This window comes from Buteo buteo, chromosome Z, assembly GCF_964188355.1.
Source record: "Buteo buteo chromosome Z, bButBut1.hap1.1, whole genome shotgun sequence".
Taxonomy (NCBI): Eukaryota; Metazoa; Chordata; class Aves; order Accipitriformes; family Accipitridae; genus Buteo; species Buteo buteo.
In genome coordinates this window covers 26698311-26713376 of record NC_134204.1, presented here as the reverse complement: position 1 = coordinate 26713376, position 15066 = coordinate 26698311, and the positions used below count along the sequence as shown (strand labels likewise).

The 15066-nt window shown below is 53.3% G+C and overlaps 1 protein-coding gene across 1 annotated transcript; it reads right to left on the bottom strand.

The window, feature by feature from the left end:
* Nucleotides 1-1888: 1888 nt before the first annotated feature.
* Nucleotides 1889-7792, bottom strand: OTP (orthopedia homeobox). Its single transcript, XM_075020949.1, has 3 exons — nt 7756-7792; nt 6400-6809; nt 1889-2419 (listed from the first exon to the last, which is right to left on the bottom strand). Exons 1-3 carry the CDS (start codon nt 7790-7792, stop codon nt 1889-1891), a joined length of 978 nt encoding a protein of 325 aa, XP_074877050.1.
* Between the last annotated feature and the right edge of the window lie 7274 nt (nt 7793-15066).

Below are 15066 nucleotides of genomic sequence, written 5' to 3'. Positions count from 1 at the left end.
TGCATAGAAGAAGGAAAGGCCTGGAGCAGGGAATAGAAAAAGAAACCCAAACCGGGCTGTACGGTGCTTGTCAAAGTCCTGCACCTTTTTTTCCCCGTATCAAAGTTTGCACAGGAGTAAACCGAGGGTTTTCTCTGCTGTGGGATTCATCCCGCCAGCAGCCACCCACTCATTCCAGAGCCCGCAAAAATGTCTGCAGAGAAGCGCCCTCCCGCTCCCGCTCCTGCTCCCACTGGAATCCCAGCCCTCCTTCCCACAGCCCTGCACCGATCCCCCAGCCCCCGCTGCCCGCCCGGCCCCGGGGCAGGTGCCCCCGCTGCCCTCCTGGCCCCGGCCTCCCGCTGCCCCGCTCCCCCCTCGCTCTTCGCCCCCGCCTTGCTTTGCCGCGGAACTCCCCACGTCTCGCAGTTCAAAGGCAAATCACGCAGAAAGATTAACAAAAGTTTATTAGTCATGAAGTATTAAAATTGTGACAAATGAAAGGCTTCAATGCAAATTCAAGCAAGCAAACTATCCCCAAACTTGTGACAAAGGACTCAGTGAATCCCCACAGAAGGAAGTCCTGTCTTTTTTTTATTTTTTTTGCCTGCGATTTAAGACACCTCTCATATCTCACACGCCACATCAAAACCTATAATTCTTCATATCACATACTGAAAATGATTTTATTTATCCATTCACATTAACTTGATATAAACGTGTCCGGAAAAGTCAAGTAATATGTTTTATATTAGCTCAAACATTTATTAAGAAACCCAAAATTCAATAAATAAGCACAGACAATAAGTTAAAACATATCACGAATCGACCAGTATGTAACAAGAATGCTTTATCTACACAAAACATCCTATTTCACATCGTTTGTTCATTCCTCCAGCGGCCCTGCCCTGCGGCGGGGTGACCGGCACATGCAGGCGGGCGGGCCGCGGGGCCGGACCGGACCGGGCCGGGCCGGGCCGGGCCGGGCGGGGCGGGGGCCGCGGCGGCGCCTCCGCCGGCGGCAGCGGAAGATGCAGGAGGGACAATAGCAGCAGGAACGTAAATAAATGCGTAAAGAAAGGTGGGGCGGATCGGCAACTCAACTGTCACGAAATCAAAGGTCCGAAAGAGGGAAGTGCTCTTGCTTCTTTTTTTTTTCTTTTTCTTTTTTTGCCTTTTTTTTGTGCGTTTTACTTTTACAAAACGAAGCTTTTTGTTTTGTTTTGCTTTGCTTTGCTTTTTCCCCATCTCTCTCGCTCTCTCTCGCTTATAAATGCTTTATCAAAATCGATTTGATTCTCTCTGGGGTCTCCGTACCGCTCCCCGAACTGGCCCGGTCGCCCCCCGACGGCGCCCTCGCAGCGGAGGGGGCCGGCGGCAGATCGCTGCTCTTAAATAAACCATAAAAACTAAGGAAACAAAACCAAAATGGATTTCTTTGCAAAGCCGGTCGGCCGGCCGGCGGGACCGTCGGGTCGTGGCGACGGAGGGAGGCAGGGCCGGGCTCGGAGAGGCCCCGAGTCCTTCCGCCGCCGGGGAGAGGCGGCCGCCGGCCGGGCCGGGCCGGGCCGGGCCGGGCGGCGGGGGGCGGGAGGGGATGCGCGGGGGGGGGGGTGGGTTGGGGGGGGCGGGGTGGGGTGGGGTGTTTCTCGGCCCACAAACCAGTCCGTTGGCGTCTGATTCCAGATCCTGAGTCGACTCCCTGGTAATTCAGGTGGGGGAAGGCGGGGGGCCGGGGCGGGCCGGGGCGGGCGGGCGGGCGAGGCGGGGGTGCGGGGCTTGGCGGCGGCCGCACGGGCGGCAGCGGCACGGGCGGCAGCGGCACCGGCGGCAGCGGCACGGGCGGCAGCGGCACGGGCGGCAGCGGCACCGGCGGCAGCGGCGTCGCCGCGGGGCTCGGCGGCGGCCATTAGGTGAAGCTCATGGAGACTGTGTGCTCTAGTGCTTTGCGGCGGAGGGAGGCGATGCTGGTTCCCCGCCACACGTCGCTGCTGTCCGGGGAGCTGCAGAGCTGGGGCGAGCCCGTCACGTTGCTGGGCCCGGGCAGGGAGGCGGGCACCATGCCGGGGAAGGCGGGCTGGTAGAGGTGCGACTGCAGCCCGGCGCCGTTGGAGCCCGCCAGGCTGTTGGAGAGGCCCATGGAGTTGGGCGGCGGCCCGGCCGCCAGGCTGCACTGGGAGAGGGACTGCGCCATGGCCTGCTGCCGGCCCAGCGCCGGCGGCAGCGGCAGCTGCGACACGCCCGGCATGGCGGCGGCGGCCCAGCGGGTGTCGTTGGCGTGGAAGGAGCAGAGGCTGTCGCCCATGGCGGCGGCGGCGGCGGCGGCGGCCGAGGGGAACTGCGGCAGCCCCGGCGTCGGCAGCAGCGTGCCCGGGGCGCGGAAGACGTTGGTGGTCTTCTTGCGCTTCTTCCACTTGGCCCGACGGTTCTGGAACCAGACCTGCGGGCGGCGGGCAGCGACACGCACCGTTAGCCAGCACCCGCCCGCGCCGCGGCTCCGTGGGACGGGATCCGCCGCCCCGGCCCCGGCCCCGGCCCCGGCCCCGGCCCCGGCCCCGGCCCCGGCCCCGGCCCCGGCTCCTGCCGCTCCCCCGACTCTCTCCTCCCCGGCCGTCGTCTCTGCCAACGGCCGCTCTTCCCACACCCGCAGCGCCACGCGTGTCCCCGTCACGGGTTAACGAAACCGCTGGAACTTTGTAAACGGAAACGAGCGATGTGTCCGTCCCGGGACTGAGCCCCCTGCGGCTTCCCCCCTCAGGGGAGGAGTCTCCAGGAGAGGAGCCTGGCCTCCCCACCAAAAAAAAAAAAACAAACCAGTAACACGAGCAAAAAATAAACGACCGGCCCACGGCTCTTGCCCTTGCGTGGAAGCGCTCCCGAGCTGCCACCGGAGCGGGGCGCGGCGGGGCGGGGCGGGGAGGGGAGCCTTGGCCCCCCCCGGGCCGCCCTCCCCCCCGCCCAGCGCCGCCCGAGTCCCGGGGCAGGAAACCCTCCCGACAAACCGCCCGCATTTGGGTCTTTTTTTTTTTTTTTTTTTTTAAAGGTGGTTTAGGTAAGCGGGCGCTGGCGGTGACGGTGCCGGCGGGGATGACCGGTGGGTGCTGGCGCACCGCTGCCGAAAGCACCGGGGCGGTTGTTAGGGGGGAAGAGCCGGGTCCGGCTGAAAAGCAGAGGAGACGGGTCCGCCCGGACCTGCGGGGCGTCCGTGGTTTCATGCTACGTACCCAGGCTGGGAAGGACGGGCGCCCATTAGCGGGAATGAACAGCCCTTGGGGAGCTAAATGTTATATGAATAATCGAAAAATCGCGTTCAATTATGTTTTAGGGTTAATAGTTAAATTGCGGCTACAAAATCTTTTTATGTTTCATGGTTTACTGGTGTTGTAAAGAATCTCCATCAGGTCTGATCGCCTCAGCTCATAGCTACGCTGCATATGCTTTTAAAATGTGAATGTTTCCAGTTGAAAACTAGTGCATGACAGATTAAAACGCAGGGAAAACCTGGGGGAGATTTTGAAAATGCACACATGACAACTCTAGAAATATATTAACCACGAGCGTTTGGCAACTTTGGACTCCTTTTAAAATGCAACTAGCCCCTGAAAATTATTAATACAACAGTGAGAATCTAATGGAGGTTGGAATCTAAAAATCTACCCTGATGATGTCTGCTGTTACAGTAATATAGACATACTGTAAATGTATTTTAAAATATATAGCCCATTTAATTCCCCAGCTATAAATGGGGCGGGGGGGGGTGGAGAGAGACAGAGAGAGCTAAGGGGAGACAATATCACTTTTGGTTTTCTTATTATTATTTTTTTTTTTTTTTTCAGGAGCTGAAGCTTTATGAAGATCTCATTGGAATCCAGCAGATGATTAATGTGAAGATTTGGTAGGAAATCTGGAGAGCTGTATTAAAGCTCAGATCTCAGGTTCATTTCGATCAGCCAGCCGTGAACTCTGGGCCGAATTCATTACACTTTAATAGTGCTGGGAGAGGAAGAAAATGCAATTTCTCATTCCATTAGAAAACTAGAAAATACTCTCAGCTTGTCCCCTATTAAGATGTGGCAGGTGACGGGACCATTGTGGGGGACACGGTCAATGGAATTACAGCACATTATTTTTGTTCGTATAAAATATTGAAAGGCAAGCCTGACTGTGCAGAAGTTATTTCACTGATTTGGTTTTTATGTAAATAAAATATTGAAAGTTAATTAATCCGTGCTAGAGACTAATGATTATGCTTATTATATTGCATTTGATCGCGTAATTTGCATGATTCTCGCATTGCTGCTTAATAAGCCATTCCAGGTTATAAATAATTCTGAAATTGGTTTCTAATAATGGCATGCTATAAAAAGAATGGTTTTATTACAGCAGCCTGAAAAGCAGAGCAATATCAGACGTGGAATTGGACTCCTGTTTAAGCACCAGCCGCTTTAATAATTATTTAAATGTATCATATACATTAAATACAGATCTAAAATGAGGAAAGTGGTGATTTATCCTAGCATCTAAAACCCTTAAAAACATATACAGCCGCTATAAATTAACTATTTGGAGCATTCCTTAATCAGTGTGGAGCCCACATACTGCAAGGAATGTGTAGGCAATCTGTTAACTATAAAGAAAACTGTAAAGTACTCATATAAGAACATAAACCAATTACTATTTAATTTAAATTTGGTCAAGGAGCAGTGATACATCGGATTGTGAAGTAAATACATTAAATAAATTATTTTGCCTTAGATTACATAATGTTAATCATTTTGAAGTGTTAATTAAGAAGGTTATGTTGATCTGATTAAACTACAGAACATTATTGTAAAAAATATTTAAATTGCCACTCTATTAAACTGTTTTTATCAGCAGTCTCGAGCTATTAGCATTGGTTTAAGATTATGCTGAGGCCATTAAAATACTTTGTCTTTCTTCCTACGAATTTCTTTGATGTGCTGTTAGAAAATAACTATTTCCATTTTATATTTTATATTTTACTTCATTTACCACACTCCTAATATTGAAATTGGTATCATTAACCTTTGGGAAACCCAATAAAGTTTAATAGACCTCGTTTTCTTTTTTCATAGAGTCAGTTGTCCAATTATATTTTATTTGTGAATCTAATTTCTTTCTTAATTTAAACTAATTATAGTCCCGTGTAGGCTGAGTCAGATTGTTTTACTTTTTAAAAGCAGACGTGCATTTTCTGTCACATTCGAGAACGGAGTCAGTTTCCGTTCATAAAAACGTTCATTTAGGGATTTCTCTTGACGTGTCTTTATTTAGCTGAGGAGCCTGGGCTTACCGAGAGGGATTTTGAACACCGGCTGCGGTGAAGTGCAGCGGCATTCCCGGTGCGCTGCACTGAGCGGGGATGCGCATCCCACAAGTGCTTGCATTGTGCAGGCTTTCGTTCCCCGGAAGGGACTCGCCCAGAAAGTCGCTAAAATACCCTTCTACACACAAAAGCTGCAGCTGAGCTGTCTAGCGGTCGAATCCGTCTCCCCCTTTTCCAAATTTGCCTTTATGTTTATGTTTATTTGCCTAAGTAGTTTCCTATGTGCCTCTGTGCGAATATATGCATGTCTGCGTGCGTGCGTATATGTATCTACTCTAGAGAACAAAGTACACCCTACATGTTGAAGTTGCTCCCTACCCCTGCCGTCCCCAGGCATTACGGAAGCCAGTTCGGGGAAACTCCGAGTCCAGACACAACCGCCCTTTACCGAACAGCCTTTTCACGAGCCTGTGTGCCTCCCCCCGCCCCCACCCCGACCCTCCCGGCGGCGGGCTCCGGGGGACGCCCCACCCCGCCGCCGGCGGCCCCCCGCCCGTGCCGCCGGCAGCACCCTGGACAGCGGCCCGGCCGCCTGCTCCCCGCGGGGCGCCGGGCGGAGCCTCCGGCAGCACCCTGGACAGCGGCACCGCGCCTCCCTGCCGCCGCCGGACCCCCGCGCCCGCGACGGGGGCAAGTCCCGGCGGTCTGCGCTCGCCTCTCGACGCCCAGCTGTTGCCGGGGCTGAGACTCGCCCCTCTCGGGCTATGCCCCCCCGGGCTCTTTCCTGGCGCGGGTCTGGCCGCGGAGCGGAGGGAAGTCCCGCCCGCGCCCCTCTCGGGACCACCGCGCTGCGGGAGGGTAGGGGACAGGGGGACACCCCACGGGGAGAGCTTTGCGGAAAAGGGGGCAGGGAGGGTGCCCGGCTTCAAGGCTTCCTGGCCAAACTGTTGCGTTCGGGGCTGGGTTTTCTCCCCCGCCGTCGGGCTGAGGTTTGGGGGCACCTACTCCCACCCTCCCCCCGACCCGCTGCGACTGGCCTCGCCGCCGGCTGGCCGTGCCGCCGTCGGTGCGCCCGGGGAAGGGGCCGACGAGCGCGGCGGGGACGGGCACTGCGCGGGGACGGCTGCTCATACCTGCACCCGGGACTCGGTGAGGCCGATGCGCAAGGCCAGTTCTTCCCGCATGAAGATGTCCGGGTAGTGGGTCTTGGCGAAGCTCCTCTCCAGCTCGTTGAGCTGCGCCGGCGTGAAGCGGGTGCGGTGCCGCTTCTGCTTCTGCTGCCCCTGCTGCTGCCCAGCCTGGCTGGGGTTCTGGCCGCCCTGCTGGCCTTGCTGCTTGTCGGGGTCTTTGGCGCTGACGGCTAAGGAGCTGGGGTTGGATCCCACCGTGGTGATGTCCTCCCCCGGCAGCAGGGTGGTCCCTTCCACCGTGTCCGAGTTGGGAGCCATGTCTCCCGGGTGTCCCCCCGGATCCGAGCCCCCTACGCCCAGCCGACACTTCACCGCCTCCCGGTGTCCCAGCAGCTCGGCCGCATCTTTCATCCCTGCGGAAGCACAGGAGCCGCGGTCACTCCCCTGCAGCCGGGCATGTATCCATCAGAGCCGCTTCCCAGCGCACCGAGCCGGCGACAGGCATCCAGACACCGCCACCGCCTCCGCCCCGCCGCCCCCCACCGCCCCCCGGCCGCCCGCCAGCCCCGCAGCCCGGTTCGGCTCCACGGCGCGCAGAGCCCCCGGCCCGGCGCAACCCGGGAGGGGGAGAGAAAACTTTACACCGAGCAGCTCCTCTTCCTGCTTAAATAACCAGCTCCCTGCCGGGCCTCCCCTTGCGAGACCGAGGGAGGGGAAGAGGGGGAGGGTAAGTTTTGCCGGGTTCAGCTTGGGTTTTCCAGCGGGGCTGGTAAAAGAAAGAGACGGAGAGAAAGAAAGAACACTCGAGCCGCCTTCCTGCCGGGAGCTTTACCTCCCCGACAGATGTGCGGGGACCTCGGTCGCCCTAGCCGATCTTTCCCCTCTCTTCCCTCCGCTCCTCTAAAGAAACGCGTGAATAACCATAAATAGGTAGATACGGATATTTCTCTATTTTTAAAGGAAAAGAAGGAGAGAGGAAAGCGAGCAGGCGAGCAGGAAAAGGCCACCCAGAACTCCTCCGTAAATACCATCGAGCTCATCTGTCCTAAAATAATAATCGTCATCATCATAGTAATAATGTGTAGGTATGTATATAAAAACAGGGGTGAGAGAAATTAAATGATCCACAACTCGCTGTAGATCTACATACTCCATAGGTCTCCCTCTTTTTTTTTTTTTTATGTTAAATCAAATTAAACTTTAATACAGCACAATTACTTTTAAAGGAATTAGCCCATTTAGATCGCATTAAGGTAAAATAAGGAACAAATTGTCAATTTCCTGCCCCGGCTTCCTCCCCGCTCGCCGCCGCCGCCGGTGCAGCCGCCGCGGGGCGGGGGGGTGCCGGGGGAAACTCACCGAGACGGGCGTCCAGGAGGTCGGCGTGAGACAGCATGGCGCACCGCTCCAGGGCGAAGGCTGTTCCCCCCCAAATTTTAGCGGCCTTAAGTTATTTAAAATAGATATAAGATATAAGATATAGATATATATATATATAGATCCCCTAAATGAAAGAAAATTCGGTGTGTGGTTAAAAAGGGGGTCTCTTGCATTATAATGTCCTTTAGAGAGACGGGGAGGTGCTTAACACTTCAATGAACCCGTGAGCAGCTCGGCGCGGGGACCAATCAGGAGGGCAGCCTGCAAATGTCAGCGCCCGGAGCGCCCCGCTCCGCCCGCCCGCCGCCCGCCCGCCGCCGCCGCCGCCCCGGCCTCCCGCCGCCCCGGCCCGCACCGCGCCGCCGCTCCCTTCCCCGGCTCCGCTCGCGTCCGCCGCCCTCCTTCCCCTTCTCTTCCAAATGCACACTTGCCACCCTCCTCCCGCCCCGGGTCACCCCCGATTTATTGGGTTTTAGTCTTCCTTTTTTTTTTTTTTTTTAAATGTTCCCCCCTCGCAGCGCACCCTCGGAGCCGACCCGGTCAGGCTCCCGGGGGTGGGCTCGCAAGCCCCAGCGCCCACCGCGGGAGGGGATGTAAGTGGGTGAGCGCGGGAGGCTGCGCGGCGCGGGGGCGGGCAGTGCTGGCCCCGCTCGCCGGCCGTCCCGGGGACCGGGCTTGGGGGCGGCGGCGGAGACCGCGGCCCGGCTCTCACCCACCCGCCGACGCCGCGGCCACCGCGGCCGCCGCCGCCGGGCCCCGACGGCAGCAGGGCGGCGAGGAGAGAGAAACTTGCGCCAGTTCCCGCAGCGGCCCGGGCCGTGCCGGCTCGCCTGGCCCCCGGGGCTTCCCGCCACCCCGTCCTGTCCCGTCCCGGTGCAGATGCACACCGCGGCGGGAGGAAAGGCAGCCAGGCACCGGCGCGTCCCGGCCGCCCCGGTAGCGCTGCTTCCCTGGCCGGGGTCTAAATGCCCGTAAGCCCTATTTTTTCGGGTAAAGTTTCCAAGTTCGGCTTGCCTACAAACTCGATTTAAAGCAGTAAATAAAGTTAAATGCTTTTTATTTTCCTCCTGAATATGTTAAACTACTTGAACAATTTAAAGTGCTTTGCACAAGTGAAGCGAACCATTTCTAATGTTCTGATTTTTCAAAGCCAGCCAACAACAAAGTTTAGATTAGTAATATATTTCTAACCAGAGTAATTTTCAAGATCATTAGGCATTTATGTAATTAGTGCCAAATCTATAAGCTTTTATTACGATTATTAGAGTAAAATCAGTATAAATTTGTACTAATTTACTACTGTTTAGACTTGGCTGTCAAGCCAAGAGGTTCTTATTGTAAATGATAACTGAGGAAATTAAGTGCAAAATTCTGTACCATTTCTGATCCGCTCCTAAACAATCCGTTTCAATTGTATTTGTAGCAGAACATAATGCCCTTTTAAAGTTATTTGACTTGTATTTTTATTTGCAAAACAAGAAAAATACCCTCTACCCGGGCACAATGAAAACTGATATTTACTACTTCCAACTTGATTAACATTGATTTTTAATTCAAAAGTGATGCAATTAAGATTATTCATTTAGTGCAAATAAAGCTTCCACCAAAAAGGGAGCCCAGTGAAGTCTGTGTTAAATAACACAGAGCCAATGGCGCTTTTTTTACCACCATCCAATTGACTTACACAAAACATTGTAAATACTGCATGCGAACAGATGCAAGAGTGGTTTTGTTTGCAGCTCAGATGTGCAGGGGTTTCGGCAGCGACTGAACAAGGAGACAAAGGAACCGGCCGACCGATCTCTAGGGCAGTTTTGCTGGTTGATTTTTTTTTTTTTTTTCCCTCCTCCCTGCTCAGGCTACATTGATTCAATTCAGCTTTCGAGACGTCGGGCTGTTGCAATGATGCTGGGTGCCCGGGAACGGCCGCTAAGAGCAGGGAGAGAGACCCAGAGCCGGGCCACACTTTAGCTGGAGAGAGAGAGAAAGAAAGAGGTGGGGTGGGAGTTTCGGGATTTTTTTTACTTTATTTTATTTTATTTTTTTTCCCGGTTGGATCGGGGACGGCGGAGATGGCTCATCTGTTTCGCTTTTGTCCTTCGAAAATCACTGTCTGTGTGCAGCTCCGGGGCAGGAGGGGAAGCGCCCGGCGGTGAAAATTCCCGAGATCCGCCCCCCGGCCCGCTGCCGGCCGCCAGGACCCTCGGAGCGGAGCCCGCAGGAGCGGAGCCGCCGGCGGGGAGTCGGGCCGGGGTCGGCGCGACCCGCGGGGCGCGCAGCCTGTGGCGGCCGCGGAGGGTCTGGCCCTACCTGGGGCCGGAGTTCCGCGAGTGGTCAGAGGCCGGCCGGGGCGCTGGGGGGTTCGTTTTAGCTGTAGCTACCGGTCAAATTGGCCCGGGCGGTGCAGGTGCCTGCAGCCGGCTGCCGCCGAGCGTGCTGCGGGCAGGGTCGCACGGACGTGCGTGTGCATCTATTCCGTGTTGTTGTATGTTTCAGGTCGATAAATAAATGTGTAATAGTTAATGTGCAGACACATCAGAGTAATAACAATGGGATGAAATCAAAGGATTATCAATCTCTGTTAGTAACTGCTGAATAACAACGTTGCGGTGTGATTGATAGCGCGCTTCATTTTATGACTTTTCTATTGCTCTTGATTTTTATAGCAGTATAAACAAACTAAATCATTTCTTCCAAGACTTCAGAGCGCAGTCGTCTTAAGGGAAGGGGGGAAATCAGAGAAGGAAGTCCGCCGGAGAGAAAAGAGCGGGCAGGGCTGACACTTAAGCGTGTCAGGAAGAAAATGACAATGGGGCATATGTAAAATACCCTAATCGCATTCCGCTTCCGCGCGCTCCTGTTTTGTCAAGTGCCTGAATTCACCTGGGCAGCGTCGGAGGTGTATTTACAAGGATTTTACTCCCCGTCATCTTTCCATTTTCCCAGAGTAGCCAGAAAACTGCCAGTCAGGTCCATTCCCTCTTACAATTTACGGTATTCCCCACATGATCACAGGAACTGAAGTTCCTAACAAGGAAAGGCTTTAGCACAATGGCCCAAAATCTTCAGAGTGACACGAGTGTCTTCAGAAATCACTTCACAGCAAAGTAAAAGGATTTTCTATGACGGATCCAGTGATTTTTCCTCAATAAATAGGTTTTAGATTGTTACACACACACGTAGAACTGGAACAAAGGGAACTACCAGAAAATATATTGGTTGCCCGTAATAAAATTTATTTAGACAGTTTACTTCTCATAAAAAATAGAGATTGAATTTTGTAGAGGAACGCCTGCCAAGGAGCTAGACACTGGGAGATTATCTCCCCCCGCACCTTTACCTTTACCTTTACCTTTTCCTTTCCTTTCCTTTCCTTTCCTTTCCTTTCCTTTCCTTTCCTTTCCTTTCCTTTCCTTTCCTTTCCTTTCCTTTCCTTTCCTTTCCTTTCCTTTCCTTTCCTTTCCTTTCCTTTCCTTTCCTTTCCTTTCCTTTCCTTTTCTCATCCCTTCCCTTTCCTTTCTTATCCCTTCCCTTTCCTTTCCTATCCCTTCCCTTTCCCATCCCTTCCCTTCCCTTCCCTTCCCTTCCCCGCCCGGCGGCGCCCGGCGGGCCCGATCCCGGGGTCCCGGCCGGGCCCGGCTCCATCCCCCCGCCTCCCCCCCCCTCCCCCGCTGGCCGATCGGACCGGGTAAGGGCCGCGGCAGCGGGGCGGGCCGCGTTTGGGAGCTCTGTAACCCTAATTCTCCGGTGCCGTGACCCTGGGAAGAAAGGGTAGAGAACTTTGCAACACCCCGAGCTCCCCCCCGCCCCTCCCCGCTAGACTCAAGCCCTGATTGAATGAGGCTGTAATATAACCAAGTGTATTTAACCAATTCTCTCTGATTTAGGAACAGAACCTTATTTTATCAGAATAATTATATTTGGAGCGAGAAACACGGTAAAATAAGGTTAAACTGCTAAAGTCAGCAGGGTGGCTTGGCGTGAATGGCTGATAAGGTTTGTAATTTGATATTTTATTTATGTATTTATTGAGCATCCATCCAGTTAAGGGGGCTGCTGTATGCAGAGCACAGTAATTGCTTTTTACACTTAGCAACGCTCCCAGCGTTTATCAAATGCGTAACTTTTGGTTGCCTGGCTTCTTGTTCGCCCGGCTTTTTTTTTTTTTTTTTTTTGTGCGTGTGTGTGTGTGCGCCCGTGTGTGTTTCCAGACAGTAGTGCTGAAATATCGGATATTATTATTCACATTCCCGCTCCTCAGTGCTGCATTGTAACATTGTTCGCTTTAATGAGAAGCGCCTCCCTCAATAATTAACGACCTCACATTTCCCTATTTTCTTGCCTGATGAAAAGAATCAATTTTAATTCATTGTAAATTACAGCTATGCTTTTGAGTGTTATTTGCTTACAGAAAACAAATCAAGTGACTTAGGCTCCTGTTTACTTTTCCAGATCGGCATAGCCTAAACACAAATGACAAATCAAACTATATCCTTTCGTTAGGCGTAATTTAGAGTTAAGAAATGGAAAAACATAAACACGTGTTTTTATTTCAATCAACCCGCTCGAAAATATGACTTCTTTGGAAATGAAGGACAAGGCTGCCAGCAGCTACAGATCCCAATTTATTCATTCTAGTCAGAGCTAAATGTGACGATCATCGCTGCTTTACGACGTTAGGCTGTATGCAGCATTTTGTAGCTGCAATAAATACACTTCTTTGAAAGCAACTTTATGAAGTTCAAAGGCATCCGAGGCAAGAACGATCGCAGCTGATCAGGCACGCAGCCGTCAGGTGTTCCGAAAACAGCCTCCCCGAGGGCGGCAGGGAGAGCTCGTGTCTCCCGTCGTCTGTTCCCAAACACGGTTAAGAACAGCGTTTTCCTGTTTGCTTATTTATCTAAATATCTGCAGCTCGCTCCGGCTGAGTCAAAGGCAGCGCCTCCGATTGTCTCCTCGCTGGCAGGCTGCGGGGAAGCTCTCGACGGCGAAGCGGTTACTTTAGATTGAAAGGATGGCTTCTATCAATTAATTTTCATCAGAACTATGACAACCAGTCTTTTATGGGGAAAAAGCTATTTTAATATAAAGGTATGCCTGACACCCCCCCCACCCGCTCTCCCCCGTCCAGATGCAAACTCTTTATACACAAAAGTCGCCTCCCCCTCTCCTTCCAGCTTTGTATGCATGCATGCATGTATGTATGTATGTATAGGCTTTTGGCGTAATATTAAGTTCATAAACTTAAAAATGCGGAGCCCCAGAGCAACGCACCGTGCTGTAGCTTATGCAGTCGGACACGAATTACCGGGGCTGCCCCGAAAGCGAAGGGAGCGCCGGTATAAAGCATTTTTCAGCTATACCTCTGCTTAGAGAAAGAGCACACTTCCAGGAAGACTCTTCCTACTGAGCTTCGAGGAATTCACTTAACACATACGCGTATTTTTAAAATCCGAAATCTTCCCATCCGGCTGGATAAATAAACCGCCAGGCGTAGCAAAGAAAGAATACACATCAGAGACTGATGTGGATGGAGTATTTAACTTTCTCCCTTTTAAGGCCGTAGTTTTAATCTCTTCAATTACATAGGTGGTATATAGTAATAAGGAACATACATATTTTGTTTGTATGTGTTAAGTTGGCTGCTTTTCTGATTTCTATTTACTCAAGATAAATAATCATGTATCAGTTATTCAGTTAGGTGACAAGTCTAGTAATTGGAATAAAAAGAAAACACCTCATCCTTATCTCTTCTTATAACTAGATATAGCGCTAATAAGACTGCATCAATCTTATCTGGCAAATAAATAAAATAGACAAACAAACAAATTCGCCTCCAACAAGTTAATGTGGTGTATCTGAGTGGAAAGTAGATATTTTCACGCATTCTGGAGATGAGGAGTGACTTTTAATAAAATCACAAGAAAAACAAATGTAATTCTGTAAGCAATTTCAGAGCTCAGCCATCTCTCTCCTGCGCCGTTACTTAGCATTCTCCAGCCGTCCTAACCTTTTCTTTTAAAAACCAGTTAGTTCCAGAAATATGACTGTCACTCAATCTGGGACCTTTCGATCCACCTTCCTTTATTATTTGGGGGGCAATTCTAGAGGTAATATGGCTTATTTTACAAGGATGATTTTTGTTGACTTTTTTCTTTCCCCTCCCTCTCCCCTTCCCTTTCCCTCTTGCCCGAGCGCGGCTAATTCGGGGCGTCTATATTCACTCAATTAGAGAAATCTAAAGAGAAAATCGATCTTCCATCTGCAGAAATGCCAGCTTAACAAATTAGATTCTTGTTTCGTGCAGGTGATTTGGTGACAGTCGGGGAATTAGAAGTAATAAGTTGTTGTGTTTGAGACCACCTCCCCGGCCCCGGCCCTCCGCCCTGCCCCCGGCCGAGCCCCGCCGGGGGAGCGCCGCGCCCGCGCCCGCCTCGGCGCCTCCTCCTTCGGCCGGGCAGGCGAACAGCCACCGCCACCGCATCTCCCGCTGTAATTAGTGCTGCTGCCCTCCATGTGGGCTCGATTAAACCGTGATTTAGCCGAAAGAAATATAATTATGGCTGCAAATAAAATAATCAGCATTGAAGAGCGATTTCCTTAATGAGATGGAGCGGTTGCACGTCACGGAGTAAAGGGGTCTCATTAAGAGGTGGTAATGAGGCTTGGGTGAATATTGGGAGTTGCACAAAATATCTAAACTGCTGAGAAAACCCAGAGCCGGGCCCCCACCCCCGGCCGGGCGGCAGGGGCTGGGCGCGGCCGCAGCCTCCGGCGCTGTCTGCGAAGGGCAGCGGCGCAGCGCCCCAAGCCGGGCCCAGACACCCCCGGCGGCAGCCCTGTCTCCGGCTGCCCGCCGCCGCCGGGCCCAGCGACCCCCGGCCGCAGCCCTGCCTCCGGCTCCCCGCCGCCGCGCCCAGCGACCCCCGGCCGCAGCCCTGCCTCCGGCTCCCCGCCGCCGCCGGGCCCAGCCTGCCCTGGCAAGGCGCTCGCCGGAGGACGGGCGCCTACGGCCGGCTGCGCACTCCTCGCCCGCGGGCAGCGCCGGAGATGGGCATCCCCATTACGGCTCATTTTTAAAAAGCCATTAGCGCGGCCATTTTCAACGAGAGGAGCAGCAGCGCCTAACAGCTCCCTCCCCCTGCCCACCCGCCCGGTACACCCGGCGCTCGCCACAGCCTGCCCGTGTAGGCCGCCGAAAGCCTCCACTATCGCCGTTCCTACGCCGTGCACCCCCGGCAGTCCCCAGAGCCGCCGCCCCGGGGGAGCTGGACCCAGCCCTGCGGCGGG

Coding starts and splice junctions, on each gene's coding strand:
- OTP (XM_075020949.1), bottom strand. CDS start 7,792: ATGCTGTCTCACGCCGACCTCCTGGACGCCCGTCTCG. Junction 6,810..7,755: donor CCTCCTGGACGCCCGTCTCG/GTGAGTTTCCCC, acceptor GTGCTTCCGCAG/GGATGAAAGATGCGGCCGAG. Junction 2,420..6,399: donor TCACCGAGTCCCGGGTGCAG/GTATGAGCAGCC, acceptor CGCCGCCCGCAG/GTCTGGTTCCAGAACCGTCG.